The sequence below is a fragment of the Aquarana catesbeiana genome, linkage group LG08, assembly GCF_042186555.1.
Source record: "Aquarana catesbeiana isolate 2022-GZ linkage group LG08, ASM4218655v1, whole genome shotgun sequence".
In the NCBI taxonomy this organism is placed as follows: Eukaryota; Metazoa; Chordata; class Amphibia; order Anura; family Ranidae; genus Aquarana; species Aquarana catesbeiana.
This window is the reverse complement of record NC_133331.1, coordinates 290,386,374-290,411,838: the sequence shown is the minus strand read 5'-3', so window position 1 is coordinate 290,411,838 and position 25,465 is coordinate 290,386,374. Positions and strand designations below refer to the sequence as shown.

Sequence of the window (25,465 nt, the reverse complement as noted above, 5' to 3'; positions counted from 1 at the left end):
AAATGGGTCCCAGCAGATCAAGTACTGGATCCTTTGTGGAAGATATTCCGAACCAAAGGTCACAAAGGTTCATTCCTCTCCCAGGCTTAACTTTTAGTTTCCTTTGAGCAGATGATCACACAGGATGTTCATCACCCTTCAGGCACCATGCTGGCCAGGTGTGGGGGCATCTAAATAGCCTCAGACGTCCTACTGATCAGATGGTAATGACCTTGTGCAATCATCTAGCCTTGTTTACTGCAGGCTAGCTGTGGAAATTGTCATCTGCCTAAAATCAAGTCCTTTCAAAGCCACACTGTCAAGCCATATTGTTCTTATGTCCCATCTGCACTCTCTTGGTGGGACCTGCAGATCACATTTTCGACAGACTCAGCTAGCAATAAATCTAGTTCAGTTCAAGACTTTTTTTCAGAAGTCGTTTATTAGTGGAGCTAGCCTGGGAAAGATCATGGAGGGACTGGTAGTCACGTTCCAGCCATTGCAACAAGAGCCGCTTTAAAGTTGGGAGGACCTCTGGATACATGTGCCCCTTATAACGAGCTTGTGGGTTTCTCATCCCATCTGAGTCTTTCCATCACATCAGAGTTTTCCGATAACATCAGAGTCTTCTGATCACAACAGAGCCAACTGAGCACTTACAGGACGCAAGTGCAGAATCCCCGATGAGAAGAGGAAGTTTCATCTCTTTTCCTAATAATAAGAAGGTGGATTATCTAAGAATAAGAGGAACTGTACAAGAACCATTTACAGTGATGTCACATGTGTATGTTTACTAGGAAAGGGCATGACATATATGAAATAAATTAGTCCTGTGTATTGGTAATCCAATTAAAACATTGTAAAAAAAATGATATATTTCTACAATTTTTTTTTCCTGTATAATCTTTTTGTGTAGTCGTCAATGTATCTTAATAGAAGAATGTACCACAAAACAGCGGGCAAAACAATGGAACGTAACATAGACTGCAGTATTTATATTCAACACAAGACGGTGATCTTATGTATTTTCAGTGGAACGCACTAACAGGAAGTGATGTCAGGTGCAGACAGGAAGTGATGTCAGGTGCAGACAGGAAGTTATGTCAGAGTATAAATAGGAAGTTCCAGGTGAAAGGTGAGCCGGGAGGAAGTAGAGCGGAGACATTGTTGAAACTGGCAGTAGAGGAGGTAATAAGATCTTATTTCCTATTTACACCCAATAACCCCCCCCCCCCGTCATGTCCGTCCTCTTCCTCCATAGTCACTGTGATGTCTTTTATCTCCAGCAAATGATGACAAATATTTTTTTTCATATGTTATTGATTTTTATATACCGTACTTCCCTAAGAAATCCCAAACTTTTTTTTACTTTTTAGATGCTTCAAAGATTTTCGGGTTTACTTTCAGTCATATTAATAATGCCTGTAATATAGTAGAAGAAGCAGTCTGAGGTGTCAGAACTATGGATCGGATATTATTCATCCCAGTACAGTCCAGATAATTTTTGGCGAGGAGTGTTCTGTATATATTGGTTCGAGGTGAGGAGGATTCTGGTAGAGTTAAAAAGGACACAAGGATCTCCACAAGGACATCATGATGGAGAATCATCCGCCCCTCACATCACCGGGTAAGAGGAGGCTTTATTGTAAAGGAGAGAGCAGTACGGAGGGTCCACCTAGATCCCCCATCATCTGATAAACACATAGAAACAATGTATTCAGTCAGTGTGTGTGTTTCCTACAGATGGATCTAGTAATGGGAACCCACCAGAGAGATGTCCCCGTCCTCTGTATTCCCGGGATTCCACACAGGAAGGTCACACCATCCCTCACCATCATCAGGTAGATGAAACTGAGCATGTAGACCTAAAATATAAACTAAGCTACTTAATTCCTTGTTTCTAAATTTATAAATGTTTTCTATAACCTTTGGGGTTTAGGGTGAAGAACTGAAAAACATAAAAGTTGAGGTAAAAGAAGAAAAAGAGAAGTTGGTGAGTGGAGATCAGCAGTCTATGGAGAAGAGAGGTCCTGTGTATTCCCGGGATTCCACCCAGGAACATTACAACTATACAGAGAATGATCAGGTAGATCACACCATCCCTTACCATGACATAGGAGCCAGGCCATCTCTTGTTTCCTTATATTTATATGTTCTGTCATCTTTGGAGTTTAGGGTGAAGAACTGAAGGACATCAAAGTTGAGGTAAAACAAGAAGAAGAGACGTTTGTTAGTGGAGCTCAGCAGTCTGAGGAAAGAAGTCATCTGTATTCCCAGGATTCAACCCAGGAAAATAATAATTATACAAAGAATGATCAGGTAGATATAACTGGGCAAGAAAAGCACCTGTTTGCCCCCTAATACAGTACTTCCCAACATAATTCCTCAAGTACCCCAAGCAGACCATGTTTTGGGAATTTACCTTAGAAAAATGTATAAATACTAAGCCATGAACATTGATCCTAAAATCATGACCTGTTGGGGGTACCTGACCTGAACTACTGCCCTGGGACCTTCCAAGTTGACATTTCACCTCAGAGTGGGAGTTGATTAACTAAAACTGGAGAAGGATCAAAGCTTGCCACCTGAACCTCCACAACATCTCCAAAACAAGGCCCTTACTAACCAAAAATGACACCACAAAGCTTCTAATTCACTCCCTGGTTATCTCTCGCCTGGACTACTGCAACTCCCTTCTCATTGGCGTACCTTTACATAGCCTATCCTCTCTTCAGTCTATCATGAATGCTACTGCCAGACTCATCCACCTCACCAACCGTTCAGTGTCTGCTACCCCTCCCTGCCATTCCCTCCATTCGCTTCCATTCAGTTTCCTCCACCCCTCTTCCAGTCCCTCCACTGGCTTCCATTCAGTGTTCTCTACCCCTCTCTACCAATCCCTTCACTGGCCTCCATTAAGTGTCCTCCACGCCGCTCTGCCCATCCTTCCACTTGCTTCCATTCAGTGTCCTCCAGCCCTCTCTGCCAATCCCTCCACTGCCCTCCATTCAGTGTCCTCCATGCCTCTCTTAAGAATCCTTCCACTGAACTCCTTTCAGTGTCCACCACCCCTCTCTGCTATTCCTTCCACTGGCCTCCATTCAGTGTCCTCCACCCCTCTCTCCCAATCCCTCTACTGGCTTCCAGTCAGTGTTCTCCGTTCCTCTCTGCCAGTCTCTCCACTGACTTCCATTCAGTGTCCTCCACCCCTCTCTACCAATCCCTCAACTGGCTTCCATTCAGTGTCCTCCACCCCTCTCTGCCAATCCCTCCACTGACTTCCATTCAGTGTTCTCCACCTCTCTCTGCCAATCCCTCCACTGGCTTCTATTCAGTGTCTGCCACCCCTCTCTGCCAATCCTTTCACTGGAAAGTAAACATAAATCAGCGCGAAGTGGTGTATAACAAATGCAGCAGCTGAACACTAGGGTCAAAATTCAAATCCCTTAACAAAAATAAAAACAGACAGTGCAGCGCTAAAAGATTAAATAAAAACTGGAGAAAACACAATGAAATCCACCACAGTGTAAAATCAATGAGTCCATAAAAGTGGTCCTAATAAAATCTTCAATTCTGAATGGACAACATGCTTGCAGAGAGGTGATTCCAGAAGCCCACCACCACGGTAACAAATGGCCTCTCACCTGATGGTGTGGACCCTTTAGTTATAGAGGGTCAAAAAGCGCCTTTTCAAGTAACCAAATGGTATGCAGCATACATAGACATCCGTCAGAGACCCGGTAAAGGACACTCCAATATGGCCATATATGAAATGAAAATGGCAAAGAAATAGTGCTCTCCGTATATATAACTCTTTAATCAATGTATAAAAATCATAACACTCACATGTATAGCACTTGGTAAGTGCAAGCAAACAGACAGAAGCGGTGAGGATCTTCCGAACAGCAGTGCGGATGCGCAGTGGCCGCGGGTGACGTCACGGCGTATCCTCGTTCTGGACGCGTTGCGTCCCAGTGGGCGGGGACTTCATCAGCAGATGAGGACACGACGTGGGCACCCCCCGCGCTATATACCAGGTGAGTAACCATGACAACAGTAAACAGAGCATGATCAACCTCACGCGTACCCGGAAGTCAATCCGGATGTGACCCCTTATAGTGGAATATGCAATAAACGGAAGCTTCTAATCCAATACATATTAAACCATTGAAAAGGGGATAGAATTAAAACAAATGATACAAGAATGCATCAATCCTAAAAGGAAATGTGCATCAATCCAAAAAAGGATTTATACAAAAAAACAAACAAAAACCATTAGAAATATTTAGCAATAATTTCAAAATGATTAAAAGGAATTTAAAAATTATTAAAAATATTTTTTAAAATTATGTGAGTCATCCGCGGCCACTGTCACCCCATAAATACAATAGCATATACAATCAGATAAAAAACAATTAACGGTCTGTTATAAAGCAATTTGTGTCGAAATCCACGTTTAACCCATCAGGGCAAAGAACCCTGGTTTCAAAGATCCAATATGATTCTCTTTTACTCAATTGTCTTATAAAAGACAAAAAAGGCTCCTTCATTAAGGGACCGTTTGGCCCCTAGTGTTTTGAACCCCCCTGTCCCCACCTCTGACAGGTTGTTCTCCTTTTTGGGTGGTTACTATGCATGCGGCAAATGCCCACGTTGTGTCCTCATCTGCTGATGAAGTTCCCGCCCACTGGGACGCAACGCGTCCAGAACGAGGATACGCCGTGACGTCACCCGCGGCCACTGCGCATCCGCACTGCTGTTCGGAAGATCCTCACCGCTTCTGTCTGTTTGCTTGCACTTACCAAGTGCTATACATGTGAGTGTTATGATTTTTATACATTGATTAAAGAGTTATATATACGGAGAGCACTATTTCTTTGCCATTTTCATTTCATATATGGCCATATTGGAGTGTCCTTTACCGGGTCCCTGACGGATGTCTATGTATGCTGCATACCATTTGGTTACTTAAAAAGGCGCTTTTTGACCCTCTATAACTAAAGGGTCCACACCATCAGGTAAGAGGCCATTTGTTACCGTGGTGGTGGGCTTCTGGAATCACCTCTCTGCAAGCATGTTGTCCATTCAGAATTGAAGATTTTATTAGGACCACTTTTATGGACTTTATTGATTTTACACTGTGGTTGATTTCATTGTGTTTTCTCCTGTTTTTATTTAATCCTTCCACTGGCCTTAATTCAGTGTCCTCCACTCCTCCCTGCCAATCCCACCAGTGGCTTCCACTCACCCAATGAAAAAAAATTCAAAATACTAACAACTTACAAAGCCATCCACGACTCTGCCCCAGCTTCATCACTAACCTTGTCTCAAAATACCAACCAAACCATTCTGTTCATTCCTCCCAAGACCTCCTGCTCTCTAACTCCCTTGTCACCTCCTCCCATACTCGTCTCCAGGACTTTTCCCGAGCCTCTCCCATCCTATGCTACTCCCTACACAAATATGTCCAACTATCTCCTACTCTGTTTTAGACGATCCCTGGAAACCCTCCTCTTCAGAGAAGCCTATCCTGCCTCCACCTAACAACCATACTTTTATTTTCTCCATCAGCTCATCCTCCACAGCTTTTACCTTTTGTATCAATTGACCCTCCCTCTTAGATTGTAAGCTCTAATGAGCAGGGCCCTCTGATTCCTCCTGTATTGAATTGTATTGTAATGGTACTGTCTGCCCTCTTGTTGTAAAGTGCTGCGCAAACTGTTGGTGCCATATAAGCCCTGTATTATAATAATAATAATGATCAGGTAGATGGGACTGGCCAAAAAAAACCCAATAATAAATCTATGAGTAGACATTCTTCTGTGCAATCTCTTTTTCCTTGTATCAAATGTGCTCTGTCATCTTTGGGATTTAGGTGAAGAAAGGAAACACATCAAAGTTGAGGTTAAAGAGGAAGAAGATTCATTCTATGGGGGGGCATTCTTCTATGTAATCTTCTTATACTAAAATGCTCTCTTTTTTTGGAATATAGCGTGAAGAACCAAAGGATATCACAGTTAAAGAGGAGAAAGAAGAGACGTTGGTGAGTGGAGATCAGCAGTCTATGGAGGAGGGAGGTCCTCTGTGTTCCCCGGATTCCACACAGGGACATCATAACTATACAGAGGATGATCAGGTAGATGGGACTAGGCAAAAAGAACTCAAAATTAATTCAAAGAGAGGACATTCTTCTATGTAATCTCCTTATACTAAAATGTTCTCTATCTTTGGGATGTAGGGTGAAGAACCTAAGGGTATCACAGTTAAAGAGGAAGAAGAAGAGACGTTGGTGAGTGGAGATCAGCAGTCTATGGAGGTGAGATGCCCTCTGTATTCCTGGGGTTCCACCCAGGAAGATCACAGTTATAAAGAGAATGATCAGGCCGATGTGACTGGCCAAAAATAACTCAAAAATAATTCTACGAGTAGATGTTCTTCTTTGTAATTTTTTGCTCTTTTTTATAAATGTATTCTGTCATCTTTGGGGTTTAGGGTCAACATCTGAAAGACATTAAAAATGAGGTTAAAGAGGAAGAAGAAGAGAGGTTGGTGAGTGGAGATCAGCAGTCTATGGAGGAGAGGGAGATGATTATGGGCCGTAAACAGAAGGAATCATCTCTACACATGGACAAAAGTAAGTAATGGACATCTCCGTTCTTCAATATGTTGTCATGTTTCCAATAAATGAGGTGGCAGAAGGTCCATCTCCGTTCACACAGTTACAGTGTCAGTTTGGGTGTATTGCATCCTTTATCTGGTTTGTATTCATAGTTTGGTGTAATGATTGTCCCCCAATTCCATGCCAGAGCTCCGATAGACTTCTTAGTGGTGGACCAAAATATTTGACTCCTGAATGTAAGTCTAGATTTTCTTTTTTAATTTTTTTGTTAAAAATTGTTTTCTTACAGATGGACATTTTGTTCTGAATACCTCAGAGGCAGATCCAAATTTATCTCCAGATTTCAAGGCAGAAGATAATGACATCACACAATGTTCTCTAGGAGAAGATCCCTATACTCCAACCATACATCACAGACCTTACCATCTGGAGAGATCAATGGATCCTTCTAATCCTGAGGGATCTTCTGATAAATCCTATACTATGACTTCAGATGTCCATCTAAGATCAATGGGTCCTTCTAATCCTGAGGAATCCTCTAATAAATCCCATACTATGACTTCAGATGTCCATCTAAGATCAATGGATCCTTCTAATCCTGAGGAACCTTCTGATAAATCCAATACTATGACTTCAGATGTCCATCTAAGATCAATGGATCCTTCTAATCCTGAGGAACCTTCTGAGAAATCCCATACTATGACTTCAGATGTCTATCTAAGATCAATAGATCCTTCTAATCCTGAGGAACCTTCTGATAAATCCCATACTATGACTTCAGATGTCCATCTAAGATCAATGGATCCTTCTAATCCTGAGGAACCTTCTGATAAATCCAATACTATGACTTCAGATGTCCAACTAAGATCAATGGATCCTTCTAATCCTGAGGAACCTTCTGAGAAATCCCATACTATGACTTCAGATGTCCAACTGAGATCTCACAATGCGGATAGCTCGACACATCCATCCAATCCCAAGGAGTCTTCTTCATGTGATGGAGGTTACATAGGAGAGAGTTCAATGTCATTTATGGATTGCAAGAAATCTAACATTAAAAACGCACTAACCAAACAGCAGAGTGGTCCCTCGGGTAAAAGTCCCTTTTCATGCCCAGAGTGCGGGAAATGTTTCACTCGGAAATATTCCCTTCTTGTGCACGAGAGAAGGCACACGGGGGAGCGTCCTTTTCCCTGTTTAGAGTGCGGGAAATGTTTTGTTGTCAAAGAAAGACTTCTCATACACCAGAGAACTCACACGGGTGAGCGTCCGTTTTCGTGTTCGGAGTGTGGGAAAGGTTTCACTATCAATAAAAGCCTTCTTAATCACCAGAAAACCCACACTGGGAAGCGTCCTTTTTCATGTTCTGAGTGCGGGAAATGTTTCGTTCAGAAAGGGGAACTTCGTATACACCAGAAAAGTCACACAGATAAGCGTCGTTTTTCATGTTCAGAATGTGGGAAACGTTTCCCTCTGAGAGGAAGACTTCTTAGACACCAGATAATTCACACGGGTGAGCGTCCTTTTTCATGTTCAGAGTGCGGCAAAGGTTTCACTACGAAACAAAGCCTTCTTAAACACCAGGGAATTCACATGGGTGAGCATCCTTATCCATGTTCAGAGTGTGGGAAATCTTTCACTCAGAAAGAAAGCCTTGTTAGACACCAGAGAACTCACACGGGTGAGCGTCCTTATTTGTGTACAGAGTGCGGGAAATGTTTCCTGGATAAATCAGGTCTAATTAGACATCAGAGAAATCACACAGGTGAGCGACCTTACTCATGTTCACAATGTGGGAAAAGTTTCGTTGAGAAACATGCGCTGGTTACACACCAGAGAACTCACACAGGCGAACGTCCTTTCTTATGTACAGAGTGCGGGAAATATTTCACCCAAAAAGAAAACCTCCGCGAACACCAGAAAATTCACATAGGGGAACGTCCTTTTTCGTGTTCAGAGTGCGGCAAATGCTTCACGAAAAAGTCAAAACTTATTGTGCATCAGAGAGTTCACACGGGCGAGCGGCCTTTCTCATGTTCAGAGTGCGGGAAATGTTTCACCTGGAAAAGAAGCCTTCTTACACACCATAAACTTCACACAGGTGAACGTCCTTTCTCGTGCGCGGAGTGCGGGAAACGTTTCATTCACAATGAAGACCTTGTTAGACACCAGAGAGTTCACACGGGCGAGCGTCCCTTCTCGTGTTCGCAGTGCGGGAAATGCTTTACAGTCCAAGGAAATCTCATCAGACATCAGAGAATCCACAACAAATGACGCTGCTGGCAACTGTGATTGGCATTTAATGGGTGGAGTCGTTCAAATTCCAGTAAGAGGAGTGGGAGTCCCTCATAATAGGCCCAGCAGATACAGTGGGGGAAAATAATGATTTGATCCCCTGAAGATTTTGTAAGAGGTCTGAGGTTTCTTGAAGTTGGTGACCAGGTTTGCACATGCACATGCTTTCTCTTGGCAACTCAAAGTTTCAGCTTCCTCCATAAATTTTCTATCGGATTAAGGTCTGGAGACTGGATAGGCCACTCCATGACCTTATTGTGCTTCTTCTTGAGCCACTCCTTTGTTGCCTTGGTGGTATGTTTTGGGTCATTGTCATGCTGGAAGACCCATCCACGACCCATCTTCAGTGTTCTGGCTGTAAATAAGTATTTGATCCCCAAGCAAAACATGACTTAGTACTTGGCGGAGAAACTTGGTGGACTTGTGTCTTTTTTCAACCTCACCTACTATGTAACTATGAAACCCTTGTTGGCAAGCACAGAGGTCAGACGTTTCTTGTAGTTGGTGACCAGGTTTTCACACATCTCAGGAGGGATTTTGGTCCACTCTTCTTTACAGATCTTCTCTAAATCCCTAAAGTTACCTGGCAACTCGAAGTTTCAATTCCCTCCATAAATCGGATTAAGGTCTGGAGACTGGCTAGGCCACTCCATGACCTTATTGTGCTTCTTCTTGAGCCACAACTTTGTTGCCTTGGTGGTATGTTTTGGGTCATTGTCATGCTGGAAGACCCATCCACGACCCATCTTCAGTGTTCTGGCTGAGGGAAGAAGGTTCTCATCCAAGATTTTACAATACATGGCCCCGTTCCATCGGTTCCTCGATACGGCAAAGTCAGCCTGTACCTTTTAGCAGAGAAAAAGCCCCAAAGCATCATGTTTCCACCTCCGTGCTTGACTGTAGGGGTGGTGTTCTTAGGGTCATAGTCGGGCCTTTTTCTTCCTGCAAACACGGCGAGTCGAGTTGATGCCAAAGAGCTCAATTTTGGTCTCATCTGACCACAGCACCTTCTCCCAATCCTTCTCCGAATCATTTAGATGTTCGTTGGCAAACATCAGACGGGCCTGTACATGTGTGTTCTTGAAGGAGGGGGACCTTGCGGGCGCTGCAGGATTTCAATCCATGGCGGCGTATTGTGTTAGTCAGCATTTTTCTTTCTCCAAACGCAGCGACTTGAGTTAATGCCAAAGAGCTCAATTTTGGTCTCGGAAGTTTGTCAATGAACATCTAAATGATTCAGAGAAGGATTGGGAGAAGGTGCTGTGGTCAGACGAGACCAAAATTGAGCTCTTTGGCATTAACTTGACTTGCCTTGTTTAGAGGAAGACAAATGCTGACTATTACCTTTAGAACACCATCCCTACAGTCAGGCATAGAGGTGGAAACATTATGCTTTGGGACTGTTTCTCTGCTAAAGATATAGACCGACTTTGCCGCATTGAAGGGCCATGTATTGTAAAATCTTGGATGAGAACCTTCTTCCCTCAGCCAGAACACTGAAGATGGGTTGTGGATGGGTCTTCCAGCATGACAATGACCCAAAACATACCGCCAAGGCAACAAAGGAGTGACTCAAGAAGAAGCACATTAAGGTCATGGAGTGGCCTAGCCAGTCTCCAGACCTGATCCTATAGAAAATTTGTGGGGGGAGTGGAAACTTTGAGTTGTCAAGTGACAGCCAAGAAACCTTAAGGATTTAGAGAAGATCTGTAAAGAAGAGTGGACCAAAATCCCTTCTGAGATGTGTGCAAACCTGGTCACCAAATACAAGAAACGTCTTACCTCTGTGCTTGCCAACAAGTGTTTCTCCACCAACTTCTAAGTTATGTTTTGCTTGGGGTTCAAATACTTATTTTACTCACTGAACTTATAGTCAGCATTTTTCTTCATTCGAACACGGCGAGTCGAGTTGATGCCAAAGAGCTCAATTTTGGTCTCATCTGACCGCAGCACCTTCTCCCAATACTTTGTTGAATCATTTAGATGTTCATTGGCATGACTGTACATGTGCCTTCTTGAGGAGGGAAACTCACCGTGTTTGGAGGAAGAAAAATGCTGACTATGACCCTAAGAACACCATCCCTACAGTCAAAAACGGAGGTGAAAACATGAAGCTTCAGGGCTGTTTCTCTGCTAAATTGATAAACGAATTCTGAAACAAATCAACAGAATGAAATTAGTACCATAACGAATCTATCTGAAACTGAACATATTTACTCGGAATTATAACCTACAGTATACTATTGGGATTTGTCTTCCACCAATGAGCCTTTTTGGCTGTTGCGCTTCATTACTCTTTGTTATGCATCAGCTGGACCAGCCTCTTCAGTAAATTATAATTATCAATACATTTATTTTGACCCCGATATCTTCAAGATTTGTTTTATTGAATGTTATTCCGATATTCTGATTTGTAAAATAAACAAGAAAACTCTTCACTTTATGATGTGTCCTGAGTCTCTTTTTTTACTAATGACCAGAATTCTATGATGATCGGGGAGAGTCATCCCTCGGTCTTTTATTAGTGTAGCACTCTCTAGTGTGCTACTAGATTAGTGCTGGCAAATTTATGTTAGACTCATGGTTAGCTTGTGAGTCTGAAATTTGGGTCAGGATTTACTGCAGGTCAGGTTGGATAACTCACCAGGTCTCTGGTACCTCCCCCCTGGATCTGGAAGTTTGGAAAAACTTCTAGAAGTTAGTGGGTGGAGGCCAGGAGGACAGATCTCAATACTTGAGGAAACTTGGCCAATCCCCAGGCAGAATGCTCTGGCAGGGTGGCTGCGTCAACGCGTCGGATGGAAGATGGAGTGGTGAAGAGGCTGTCATGGCCTGTAGGGTCCACTTAGGTCTAGGGGAGGCTCCAGGCTAGGCTCAGGTTAGCTTAAGAAGATCCATTCAGCATCATGGTTTGAACAGGATTATTGCCTGAGGCCAGTGGGTGCAAGCAGGACAGAGTGAGTACTTCAGCACACTCGGGGATTCAGAGGGGCATAGACTACCACATTTAGCAAGCTTTCAAAGGACAGTACTGTTCTTAGCCCTTTCTATCCCTTGTCCTGGGAGATCTTCGAAGCAGCCTGGTGGGCTGGTAGACAAGCAGCCGCGAGGACTGGTAGTTTCTGCACACGGTGGAGCTGGGAGCCGTTCTACAAGAAGAGAGCTTTTCAATATTTTGTGCTATTTTCCAAACAGGGGCTGACATTCACAGACATGACTAGGCATGATGGGAATTGTAGTTCTTGAACAACTGGAGGGCCATAGTTTGAAGACCCTTGCTCTGGATAGAGGGCATAAAGGTTCCAAAGAATATAGTGTGAGCAATGGAGGGGGAGCTATTTCATCTGCAGGGAGAGGAAGTTGCATCTCTTTTCATAATAATAGGAGGATGGATCATCCATGAAATAGAGGAACTGTACAAGAATCACATATCTACATTTACTCGGAAAGGAACATTATATACACTACAATACCAAAAATATTGGGACGCCTGCCTTTACACACACATGAACTTTAATGGCATCCCATTCTTAGTCCGTAGGGTTCAATATTGAGTTGGCCCACCCTCTGCAGCTCTAACAGCTTCAACTCTTCTGGGAAGGTTGTCCACAAGGTTTAGGATTGTGTCTATGGGAATGTTTGACCATTCTTTCAGAAGAGCATTTGTGAGGTCAGGCACTGATGTTGGACAAGAACCACAAAAAAGAAAGGGCGCACCGACCTAGTGCATTATCCTAAAACCATAGCTTTATTGTTAAAAATGGTAAGTAGTATACTCAGAAATTGGCTGTTGCACCAAAGCTCATCACATAATACAGCATCGTTCAGTCAACAGTACATCATAACATATGGCAGGAGGTGAAAATCCAATAGGATAATGCGTTTCAAGGACTAGCCTCTTCCTCAGAGCCTTTCCTTTGTGCACTGCTCCAAATCATTTGGTGGAGGGGGGATTATGGTGTGGGGTTGTTTTTCAGGGGTTGGGCTTGACCCCTTAGTTCCAGTGAAGGCAACTCTTAAGGCGTCAGCATACCAAGACATTTTTGGACAATTTCATGCTCCCAACTTTGTGGGAACAGTTTGGGGATGGTCCCTTCCTGTTCCAACATGACTGCCCACCAGTGCACAAAGCAAGGTCCATATAGACATGGATGAGCGTGTTTGGGGTGGAGGAATTTGACTGGTCTGCTCAGAGTCCTGACCTCAACCTGATAGAACAGCTTTGGGGGGTGGCAACATTGCACAGAGATAGAGGAACTGATGACGTTCCCCCCCCTCTGGGACCCCAGGAACCAAAAGCGACGGGGATTCCTCATTTCCGGGTCCTCCTCTCTGGTTACCTGATTGGCCCCATTGGAGGCCACAGGAGAGATTTGGGGTCTAATAGAGCAAGCAAGGTCCATAAAGACATGGACGAGCGAGTATGGGATGGAGGAACTTGACTGGCCTGCTCAGAGTCCTGACCTCAACCCGATAAAACACCTTTGGGATGAATTAGAGCGGAGACTGCAAACCAGGCCTTCTCGTCCAACATCAGTGCTGGACCTCACCAATGCGCTTCTGGAAGAGTGGTCAAACATTCCCATAGACACACTCCTAAACCTTGTGGACAGCCTTCCCAAAAGAGTTGAAGCTGCTATAGCTGCAAAGGGTGGGCCAACTCAATATTGAACCCTATGGACTAAGACTGGGATGCCATTAAAGTTCATGTGCGTGTAAGGGCAGGCATCCCAATACTTTTGGTAATATTGTGTGTATGAAATCCTCTGTATATTGGTTATCAAATGTAAACATTGTAAAAAAAAAAAATCATATATTTATATAATTATTTTGCTGTATAATCTGTGTGTGTAATCATCGATGTAACCCGATAGAAGAATGGACCACGACCCTGAAAACTCATCTCTTCAGAGAAGCCTATCTGGCCCCCACCTAACAACTGTACATTTATCTTCTCAATCAGCACATCACCCACAGTTATTACCTCTTGTATCTCTTGACCTTCCCTCTTAGATTGTAAGCTCTAAGGAGCAGGGCCCTCTGATTCCTACTGTATCAAATTGTATTGTATTTGTACTGTCTACCCTCAAGTTGTAAAGCGCTACGTAAACTGTTGGCGCTATATAAATACTGTATAATAATAATAATAATAATAATATGATGGAACGTAACGTAGACTGCAGTATTTATATTCAACACAAGGTGGCGATCTCGCTTTTGTCGGTGGAATGCAAAGACAGGAAGTGATGTCAGATACAGACAGGAAGTGATGTCAGGTACAGACAGGAAGTGATGTCAGGTACAGACAGGAAGTGATGTAAGAGTATATATAAGAAGTTCCTGGTGAGAGGTGAGTTAGGAAGTAGAGAGGAGAGATTGCTCGAACTAGTAGCAGAGGAGGTAAGAGGATCTTATTTTACAATAAATAACACCCAGTAACCCCCCCCCCATAAAAGGAATAGGGGGCACTCTTTACGTCTGGAGGAAAAGAGAATCAGCAGGATGTGGAAACCTTGCAAAAAGATCTGAACAAATTAATGGGGTGGGCAACTACATGGCAAATGAGGTTCAATGTAGAAAAATTTTAAATAATGCATTTGGGTGGCAAAAATATGAATGCAATCTATAGACTGGGGGGAGAACCTCTGGGGGAATCTAGGATGGAAAAGGACCTGGGGGTCCTAGTAGATGATAGGCTCAGCAATGGCATGCAAAGCCAACAGAATATTGGCATTAAAAAGGGGATCAACTCCAGAGATAAAACAATAATTCTCCCACTCTACAAGACTCTGGTCCGGCCGCACCTGGAGTATACTGTCCAGTTCTGGGCACCAGTCCTCAGGAAGGATGTACTGGAAATGGAGCGAGTACAAAGAAGGGCAACAAAAACTAATAGAGGGTCTGGAGGAAATTAGTTATGAGGAAAGGTTGTGAGCACTGAACTTATTCTCTCTGGAGAAGAGACGCTTAAGAGGGGATATGATTTCAATTTACAAATACCGTACTGGTGACCCCACAGTAGGGATTAAAACTTTTTTGCGGAAGGGAGTTTAACAAGACTCGTGGCCACTCATTAAAATGAGAAGAAAAGAGGTTTAACCTTAAACTACGTAGAGGGTTCTTTAATGTAAGAGCGGCAAGGATGTGGAATTCCCTTCCACAGGCGGTGGTCTCAGCGGGGGGCATCAATAGTTTCAAGAGACTATTAGATAAGCACCTGAATGACCGCAACATACAGGGATATACAATGTAATACTGACATATAATCACACACATAGGTTGGACTTGTGTCTTTTTTCAACCTCACCTACTATGTAACTATTTAGGAATTAATCTACACATACGGAAAGCCTTCTTCACAATAAGAGCTGTTGAAACACGGAATGGGCTCCCTCAAGAACCAGTACTGAGCAGCTCAGTAGATTGTTTTAAAAAGTAGTTGTGTAGCCCCCTCTAGTGTGCTACTAGTGTGAGTGCGGTAATATTTATGTTTCGACTCATGCTTAAACCTGTGAAACCCTTAATTGGGTCATGGGTTTCCTTTAGGTCAAGGCAGGATGACTCATGCAGGCAAGTCTCTGGTGCCTCCCGATGGTTCTGGAAAGTTGGAGAACGTTTTGGAAACTAGAGGGCGAAGGCTTGGAGGGTTGTTCTGCCTACTCTGGGGAGCTTGGCCAATCCCTGGGCGGTGGGCCTGGCAAGGGTGTTTAAGCCAGCCCTTAAGTATGGATGAGTCATGCTGGCAGGGAAGTCAGGTGGAGGATAGAGATGGAGTGCTGAGGGGACTGTTGGTGGCCCTTGAGGTGAACCCCCTGCTCTGGGGGCGGGGTGCTGTGATTCTGGTTGATGCTCGGGCTGACTTGGGAGGATCCTGACAACAGAAGCAATTTGGAGGGGGGTCCTCCCTGAGAGTCAGCGGGAGCAAGGAGGACAGTGTGAGTACTACAGCATGGTCAGGGGCAAGTGGAGAGATGGCCGCATGTGGCAGGTCTCTCTGGAAGATAGCGGTGTGCTTAAATCTTTCTTAACCTTGCCCTGGGAGATCTCAAGAGAAGTCGGGTAGATTGGGGAAGAGTCGGTTGGATAGACTGGGGAAGAGTCGGTTGGGTAGACTGGGGAAGAGTCGGTTGGGTAGACTGGGGAAGAGTCAGTTGGGTAGATTGGGGAAGAGTCAGTTGGGTAGATTGGGGAAGAGTCGGTCGGGTAGACTGGAGAAGAGTCGGTCGGATAGAGTGTGCAAGAGTTGGCCGGGTAGACTGGGGAAGAGTCGGCCGGGTAGACTGGGGAAGAGTCGGCCGGGTAGACTGGGGAAGAGTCGGTCGGGTAGACTGGGGAAGAGTCAGTCGGGTAGACTAGGGAAGAATCGGCCGGGTAGACTGGGGAAGAGTCGGTCGGGTAGACTGGGGAAGAGTCAGTCAGGTAGACTGGGGAAGAGTCGGTCGGGTAGACTGGGGAAGAGTCGGTCGGGTAGACTGGGGAAGAGTTGGTCGGGTAGACTGGGGAAGAGTCGGCCGGGTAGACCGAGGGAAGAGTCGGCCGGGTAGACCGGGGAAGAGTCGGCCGGGTAGACTGGTGAAAAGTGTCTACAAGGGAGTTGGAAGTACTCCATGATGCAGTCGACTTGCTTGGCTGTGCAGGAGTTGGGAACCCAGTTATCTGCAACCCTACAGGGGAAGTGCTACAGTTGGAAATATAACTGGATGTTAACATTTATAGGAGAGACAGCGGGAGCAAGGAGGACAGTGTGAGTACTACAGCATGGTCAGGGGCTTACAAGTGGAGAGATGGCCGCATGTAGCAGGTCTCTCTGGAAGATGAGGTTGGGTAGACTGGGGAAGAGTAGGTTGGGTAGACTGGGGAAGAGTCGGTTGGTTAGACTGGGGAAGAGTTGGTTGGTTAGACTGGGGAAGATTTGGTTGGTTAGACTGGGGAAGAGTCGGTTGGTTAGACTGGGGAAGAATTGGTTGGCTAGACTGGGGAAGAGTTGGTTGGCTAGACTGGGGAAGAGTTGGTTGGCTAGACTGGGGAAGAGTCGGTTGGCTAGACTGGGGAAGAGTCGGTTGAGTAGACTGGGGAAGAGTCGGTTGGGTAGTGTCACGAACAGTACTCAATTGCTTCTGTAGGTAATGACATTTTGGAAGATAAGAAAGGAATTTTTTCCCCAGTTGGCTCAATTTGGACCATAATTTACAGGGTTTTTTTCTTTCTTCTAAGTCAACACTTGGCACAGGATTATGCATATGGAGATTTTCTATTCATTTATTTTTTCTATTGGTCAAACAAGTCTTTTCAATCTTTTTTTCAAGTCATTTATCCAACTTGAGGAGTGGAAGTATTTAGAAGGACACAAGGATCTGTACAAGGACGTCATGATGGACAATCAGCCACCCCTCACATCACCGGGTAAGAGGAGACTTTATTGTAAAGGAGAGAGCAGTACGTAGGGTCCACCTAGATCCCCCATCATCTGATAAAGACATAGAAACAATGTATTCAGTCAGTGTGTGTGTTTCCTACAGATGGATCCAGTAATGGGAACCCACCAGAGAGATGCCCCCGTTCTCTGTATTCCCGGGATTCCACACAGGAAGATCACACCATCCCTCACCATCATCAGGTAGATGAAGATGGATGTTGAGAACATAAAAGTGATCTGACTGTATGAAAATATATTCCACTTTTAGGTTTAGGGTTATTCATGCTCACATTTTAAAGAAATTATTCCCTGCCATTTTGTTTGTTCAGAATAAAAATCTTATGGATATAAAAGATGAGGTTAAAGAGGAAGAAGAGACGTATGTGATGGGTGATCAGCAGTTCAAGGAGGAGGTTGTGATGATGGGCAAAGTTAAAGAGGAGGAATCTTCTCCAGACGTCGGATCAGGTGAGTGATGGCCACTAAATGCAAAAACTGTTCAGGTATATGGATTGATGTTTAAGGATCTGTAGATCCATCTCTACAAGGATGTCATGATGGACAATCAGCCGCCCCTCACATCACCGGGTAAGAGGAGACTTCATTGTAAAGGAGAGAGCAGTACGGAGGGTCCACCTAGATCCCCCATCATCTGATAAACATATAGAAACAATGTATTCAGTCAGTGTGTGTGTTTCCTACAGAGGGATCCAGTAATGGGAACCCACCAGGGAGATGTCCCCGTTTTCTGTATTCCCGGGATTCTACACAGGAAGGTCACACCATCCCTCACCATCATCAGGTAGATGAAGCTGAGCACGTAGATCTAGAAGATCATTTCAAGCTCTGACAGGACATTCGTCTATATAAATTTTTTTCTTTTAATAAATATATTCTATCATCTTTGGGGTTTAGGGAGAAGAACGGAAAGACATCAAAGTTGAGGTTAAAGAGGAAGAAGAAGAGAGGTTGGTGAGTGGAGATCAGCAGTCTATGGAGGAGGGTTGTCCTCTGCATTCCCAGAATTCCATCCAGAAACATCAGAACTATACAGAGAATGATCAGGTAGATGGGACAGGGGAAAAGGGACTCGAAAATAGTTCTAAGAGAGGACATTCTACTATGTAATCTCTTGTTCCTTTTCTATCATCTTTGGAGTTTAGGGTGAAGAACTCAAAGACATCAAACCTGAGATTAAAGAAGAAGAAGAAGAGAGGTTGGTGAGTGGAGATCAGCAGTCTATGGAGGAGGAGGAGATGATTATGGAAAGTAAACAGGAGGAACCTTCTCTACATGTGGACACAAGTAAGTAATAAACACTAAATGCCGAAACGATTCACATTTTTATATAACTATATGAGTATAAAATATGTATTTACATTTATTTTTACACTCCCCCCCCTTTTTATTTTTTACACTCCCCCCCTACATATGAATTATTATTCATATTACCAGGATGGCCCCTGCCTCTGACATGCTCCCCCGTCGTGAAGAGGTTTGGTCTCGCCTCTGGGACCTCCAGCCGCCTGTGCGACCTTTCCGGGTCCCCATCAGCCAAAGCCTTGGCCCGTCTTCAGCATCCGCGGCATCCTTATTTCTATTACAAGATGTTTACATTCCATGTAATATGAATAAAAAAGAGGGGGGGGAGGGGCGACAGTGTAAAAATAAATAAAAAGTAATCTTTTTTTCTAAAGCAGAAGATTAAAAGAAAAAAAAATTCTGACCCCCAGATCTCTCCATAAAGAGGTCCTGTCATCCTTATTTCTATTACAAGATGTTTACATTCCATGTAATAGGAATAAAAGTGATAAAAAGGGGGGGGGGGGGGGAGGTGTAAAAATAAATAAATAAAAATAATCTTTTTTTTCTAAAGCAAAAGATTAAAAGAAAAAAAAGAAAAATTCTGACCCCAAGATCTCTCCATAAAGAGGACCTGTCATCTTTATTTATATTACAAGAGATGTTTACATTCCATGTAATAGGAATAAAAGTGATAAAAAGGGGGGGGGGGGGGGGAGGTGTAAAAATAAATAAATAAAAATAATCTTTTTTTTCTAAAGCAAAAGATTAAAAGAAAAAAAAGAAAAATTCTGACCCCAAGATCTCTCCATAAAGAGGACCTGTCATCTTTATTTATATTACAAGAGATGTTTACATTCCATGTAATAGGAATAAAAGTGATAAAAAAAGGGGGGGGGGGGCGACAGTGTAGAAAATCAAAATTAAAGGTAAAGAAGAGATTTGGGAATTTTCTGACCCCAGATGTCTCAATAAAGAGGACCTGTCATCCTATTACCAGAGATGTTTACATTTCTTGTAAAAGGAATAAAAATGTTAAAAAAAAAGGGGGGGGGGGTGACAGTGTAGAAATAAATAACTAAAAAGTACTTTTTTTTCTAAAGCAAAAGATTTTAAAAAAATATTTTGCTTTTAAAGGTAAAGGAGAAATTTGGGGTCTTTTTGACCACAGATCTCTCCATAAAGAGGACCTGTCATCCTTATTTATATTACAAGAGATGTTTACATTCCTTGTAATAGGAATAAAAGTGATCAAAAAATAAAAAGAATTTTAAGGGAAAGTGTAAATATAAATAAACAATGAAAAAAAAAAAAAAAATAGTAAAGCGCCCCCATCCCCATGCGCGGAAGCGAACGCATACGTAGGCTGCACACGCAGATGTAAACAGCGTTCAGACCACACATGTGACGTATCGCCGCGATCATTAGAGCGAGAGCAATAATTCTCAGGCCAGACCTCCTCTGTAACTCTAAACTGGTAACCTGCAAAAAAGTTTAAAGCGCCGCCTATGGAGATTTTTAAGTTCCGGATTTTGTCGCCATTACACGAGCGTGCGCAATTTTAAAGCCTGACATGTTAGGTATCTATTAACTCGGTATAACATCATCTTTCACATTATACAACAAAAATCGGGGTATATATTGTGTGTTTTTTTTAAATCATTAAAGTATAATTTTTTCAGAAAAATTGCATTTGAAAGACCGCTTGAGCAAATACAATGTGACATAAAATATTGCAACGGCCGCAATTTTATTCTCTAGGGTCTCTGCAAATAAAAAAAAAATATATATATATATATATATAGATATAGATTTGGGGGTTCTAAGTACATTTCTAGCAAAAGAAAACTGATTTAGACTTGTAAACAAAAAGTGCCAGAAAAGGCCGGGTCTTCAAGTGGTTCATGATTGGTTTTCTTACAGATGGACGCTTTGTTCTGAATACCTCAGAGGGTGATTCGAATTTACCACACGATTTCAAGTCTGAAGATGATGAGATCACACAATGTTCTCCAGGAGAAGATCCCATTACTCCAACCGCACATCGCAGACCTTACCATCTGGGAGGATCAATGGATTGTTCTAATCCTGAGGAACCTTCTGATAAATCCCATACTATGACTTCAGATGTCCATCTAAGATCAATAGATGCTTCTAATCCTGAGGAATCTTCTGATAAATCCCATACTATGACTTCAGATGTCCATCTAAGATCAATGGATCCTTTTAATCCTGAGGAATCTTCTGATAAATCCCATACTATGACTTCAGATGTCCATCTAAGATCAATGGGTCCTTCTAATCCTGAGGAACCTTCTGATAAATCCCATACTATGACTTCAGATGTCCATCTAAGATCAATAGATGCTTCTAATCCTGAGGAATCTTCTGATAAATCCCATACTATGACTTCAGATGTCCATCTAAGATCAATGGATCCTTCTAATCCTGAGGAACCTTCTGAGAAATCCCATACTATGACTTCAGATGTCCATCTAAGATCAATGGATCCTTCTAATCCTGAGGAACCTTCTGATAAATTCCATACTATGACCTCAGATGTCCATCTAAGATCAATGGATCCTTCTAATCCTGAGGAACCTTCTGATAAATTCCATACTATGACCTCAGATGTCCATCTAAGATCAATGGATCCTTCTAATCCTGAGGAACCTTCTGATAAATTCCATACTATGACTTCAGATGTCCATCTAAGTTCTCACAGTGCCGATCAACCAACACATCCATCCAAATCCAAGGAGTCTTCTTTATATAACAGGGGTCACATGGGAGAGCGTCCTTTTTCATGTTCCGAGTGCGGAAAGTGTTTTGCTACCAAAGGAACACTTGTTAGACACCTAAGCATTCACACAGGTGAGCGTCCTTTTTCATGTTCAGAGTGCGGGAAATGTTTCATTAGGATGGGAGTTCTTCGTGCACACCTGAGAATTCACACGGGGGAGCGTCCTTTTTCATGTTCGGAGTGTGAGAAATGTTTTTCTGACAAAGGAACACTTGTTAGACACCTAAGCATTCACACGGGAGAGCGTCCTTTTTCATGTTCAGAGTGCGGTAAATCTTTCATTAGGATGGGGAGTCTTCGCACACACCAGAGAATTCACACGGGCGTGCGTCCTTTTTCATGTTCAGAGTGCGGGAAATGTTTCAGTAATAAAGGAAAACTTCTTGGACACCAGAAAAGTCACACGGGTGAGCGCCCCTTTTCATGTTCTGAGTGTGGGAAATGTTTCACTACGAAAACGGGCCTTCATAGACACCAGTCAGTTCATACGGGTGAGCGTCCTTATTCATGTTCAGAGTGCGGGAAATGTTTCGCTGTGAAAGAAGACCTTGTTAAACACCAGAGAAGTCACACCGGTGAGCGTCCTTTTACTTGTTCAGAGTGCGGGAAATGCTTTCTTAGGGTTGATCACCTTCTTCTACACCAGAGACGTCACACGGGGGAGCGTCCTTTTTCTTGTTCAGAGTGCGGGAAATGTTTCGCTGAGAACAACAGACTTCTTATACACCAGAGAATACACACAGGGGAGCGTCCTTTTTCATGTTCAGAGTGCGGAAAAAGTTTTATTGACAAAAGAGTACTTCATATACACCAAAGAAGTCACATGGATGAGCGTCCTCATTCATGTACAGTGTGCGGGAAATGTTTCACGAATGAAGGAGGACTACGCAGACACCAAATAATTCACACGGACGAGTGTCCCCATTCATGTACAGAGTGCGGGAAGTGTTTCACGGATAAAGGAAAACTTCTTAGGCATCAGAGAACTCACACGAGTGAGCGTCCTTTTTCATGCACAGAGTGCGGGAAATGTTTCATTGATAAAGGAACACTTCTTAGACACCAGAGAATTCACACGGGCGAGCGTCCTTTTTCATGTTCAGAGTGCGGGAAATGTTTCACTCAGAAAGGGAGCCTTCATGTACACCAGAGAAGTCACACAGGCGAGCGTCCTTTTCCATGCTCAGTGTGCGGGAAACGCTTTCCTAGGGTTGATCACCTTCTTTTACACCAGAAAATACACACAGGGGAGCGTCCTTTTTCATGTTCAGAGTGCGGGAAATGCTTTACCAACAAAGGAAAACTTCGTATACACCAAAAAAGTCACACGGGTGAGCGTCCTCATTCATGTACAGAGTGCGGGAAGTGTTTCACTGATAAAGGAACACTTCTGAGACACCAGAGGATTCACACGGGTGAGCGTCCTTTTTCATGTTTAGAGTGCGGGAAATGTTTCACTATAAAAAAGAACCTTCTTAGACACCAGAGAATTCATACCAGTTAGCATTCTTTTTCATGTTTATAGTGCGGGAAATGCTTTACTGACAAAGGAGCCCTGGCACCGCCGCCTTTCCCAGGCTCACCTATCTGACCACGGAGCCCGGGACTGTTACAACTGGCGGGGGGTGGCGACATTGCACAGAGATCGAGGAACTGATGACGTTCCTCCCCCTCTGGGACCCCGGGAACCAAAAGCGACGAGGATTCCTCACTTCCGGGTCCTCCTCTCTGGTTACCTGATTGGCCCCATTGGAGGCCACAGGAGAGATTTGGGGTCTAATAGAGCAGCCAAGGTCCATAAAGACATGGACGAGCGAGTTTGGGTTGGAGGAACTTGACTGGCCTGCACAGAGTCCTGACCTCAACCCGATAGAACACCTTTGGGATGAATTAGACTGCGAGTCAGGCCTTCTCGTCCAACATCAGTGCCTGACCTCACAAATGCTTTCTGGAAGAATGGTCAAACGCTCCCATAGACACACTCCTAAACCTTGTGGACGGCCTTCTCAGAAGAGTTGAAGCTGTTATAGCTGCAAAGGGTGGGCCAACTCAATATTGAACCCTACGGACTAAGACTGGGATGTCATTAAAGTTCATGTGCGTGTAAAGACAGGTGTCCCAATACTTTTGGCAATATAGTGTACATATTGGTTGCGTGTATGTTATAGATAAAGTTCCTTGGACGTCATAAAGATCAAACCAGTCAATCTTGAAGGAAATCAACCTTTCATATTCACTGAAAGGGACAAATCCTAAAGCTGAAGCTCGAATACTTTAGCCACCTAATGCGAAGAAAGGACTCATTGGAGAAGACCCTGATGCTGTGAAACATGGAAGGAAAAAGGAGAAGAGGACGACAGAAAACAAGATGGAATAGAGACCATCATTGAAAAACAATGAATATGAAGTTAACCACCTCAATACAGGGCACTTATACCCCCTTCCTGCCCAGACTAATTTTCAGCGCTCTCACAGTTTGAATAACAATTACTCAGTCATGCAACACTGTACCCATATGAAATTTGCCTCCTTTTTTTCACACAAATAGAGCTTTCTTTTGGTGGTATTTAATCACTAATGGTTTTTTTTTAATTTTTTGTGCTATAATAAAAAATAAAAAAGACTTTTGTGAAAAAAAAAAATCTTTGTTTCTGTCTGACTTTTACACAGCCTGGCCACATACAGAGGCCCAACATTGAAGTAGCACCTTTAGGCATTCTACGAGCATAAATGACACATCTCATTTCTCAACCACCTATTACACTTTTGAAGGCCCTGGAGCACCAGGACAATGGAATTGCCCACAAAATGACCCCATTTTGGAAAGCAAACACCCTAACGTATAATCTATGAGGCATAATGAGTCTTTTGAACGGTTCATTTTTTCCCAGAAGTTTTTGGAATACGTGGAAAAAAAATGAAAACACATTTTTTTTTACACAAAGTTGTCAATTTATAAGATATTTCTAACACAGCATGTATATAACAAAAATTACACCCCAAAATACATTCTGCTACTCTTCCTGAGTATGGTGATACCACATGTGTGAGACTTTGTGGCCAGGCTGTGTAATACAGAGGCCCAACATTCAAGTAGTACCTTCAGGCGTTCTAGGAGCATAAATTACACATCTCATTTCATTCCTACCTATCACAGTTTTGAAGGTACTTGAGCACCAGGACAATGGAATTGCCCACAAAATGACCCCATTTTGGAAAGCAAACATCCCAACGTATAATCTATGAGGCATAGTGAGTCTTTTGAACGGTTCATTTTTTTCCAGAAGTTTTTGGAAAATGTGGAAAAAAAATGAAAACACATTTTTTTTTTACACAAAGTTGTCAATTTATAAGACATTTCTAACACATAGCATTTATATAGCAAAAATCACACCCCAAAATACATTCTGCTACTCCTCCTGAGTACGGTGATACCACATGTGTGAGACTTTTACACAGCCTGGCCACATACAGAGGCCCAACATTGAAGTAGTACCTTTAGGTGTTCTAGGAGCAAAAAATTACACATCTCATTTCATTCCTACCTATCACACTTTTGAAGGTCCTGGAGAACCAGGACAATGGAATTACTCACAAAATGACCCCATTTTGGAAAGCAAACACCCCAATGTATATTCTATGAGGCATGGGCTGCAGATAGGTACTCGGGTACTCTGATGGGCTGATGACAGGTACTCGGGTACTCTGATGACCTGGTGACAGTTACTTAGGTACTCTGAAGGACGGTGACAGACAGGTACTCATATGGACTGTGACAGGTACTCAGATGGACTGTGGCAGGTACTTGGGTACTCAGATGGACTGGTGGCAGGTACTCGGGTACTCAGATGAACTGTGACAGGTATTCGGATACGCAAATGAACTGTGACGGGTACTCGGGTACTCAGATGGACTGTGACGGGTACTCAGATGGACTGTGACAGGTACTCGGGTACTCAGATGGACTGTGACGGGTACTCGGGTACTCTGGTGGACTGTAACGGGTACTCGGGTACTCTGATGGACTGTAACGGGTACTCGGGTACTCTGA

At 43.4% G+C, this 25,465-nt stretch overlaps 2 protein-coding genes across 2 annotated transcripts; both read left to right on the top strand.

Annotated features, from left to right (window-relative positions):
* Window positions 1-1,084: 1,084 nt before the first annotated feature.
* On the top strand, window positions 1,085-23,993 carry LOC141104739 (uncharacterized). The gene is given in 10 exon segments (XM_073594443.1): window positions 1,085-1,167; window positions 1,356-1,606; window positions 1,723-1,820; window positions 1,919-2,065; window positions 2,155-2,298; window positions 5,972-6,115; window positions 6,218-6,295; window positions 6,472-6,613; window positions 6,888-8,866; window positions 21,401-23,993. Coding segments are annotated over 9 exon segments (4,371 nt in total). The 5' UTR covers window positions 1,085-1,167; window positions 1,356-1,572; the 3' UTR covers window positions 23,006-23,993.
* On the top strand, window positions 14,099-20,284 carry LOC141104735 (uncharacterized). The gene is made up of 8 exons (XM_073594437.1): window positions 14,099-14,293; window positions 17,200-17,296; window positions 17,413-17,510; window positions 17,639-17,777; window positions 18,014-18,111; window positions 18,225-18,374; window positions 18,473-18,614; window positions 18,765-20,284. The coding sequence occupies exons 2-8, from the start codon at window positions 17,263-17,265 to the stop codon at window positions 18,938-18,940; spliced, it is 837 nt and encodes a 278-aa protein (XP_073450538.1). The 5' UTR covers window positions 14,099-14,293; window positions 17,200-17,262; the 3' UTR covers window positions 18,941-20,284.
* Window positions 23,994-25,465: the final 1,472 nt, after the last annotated feature.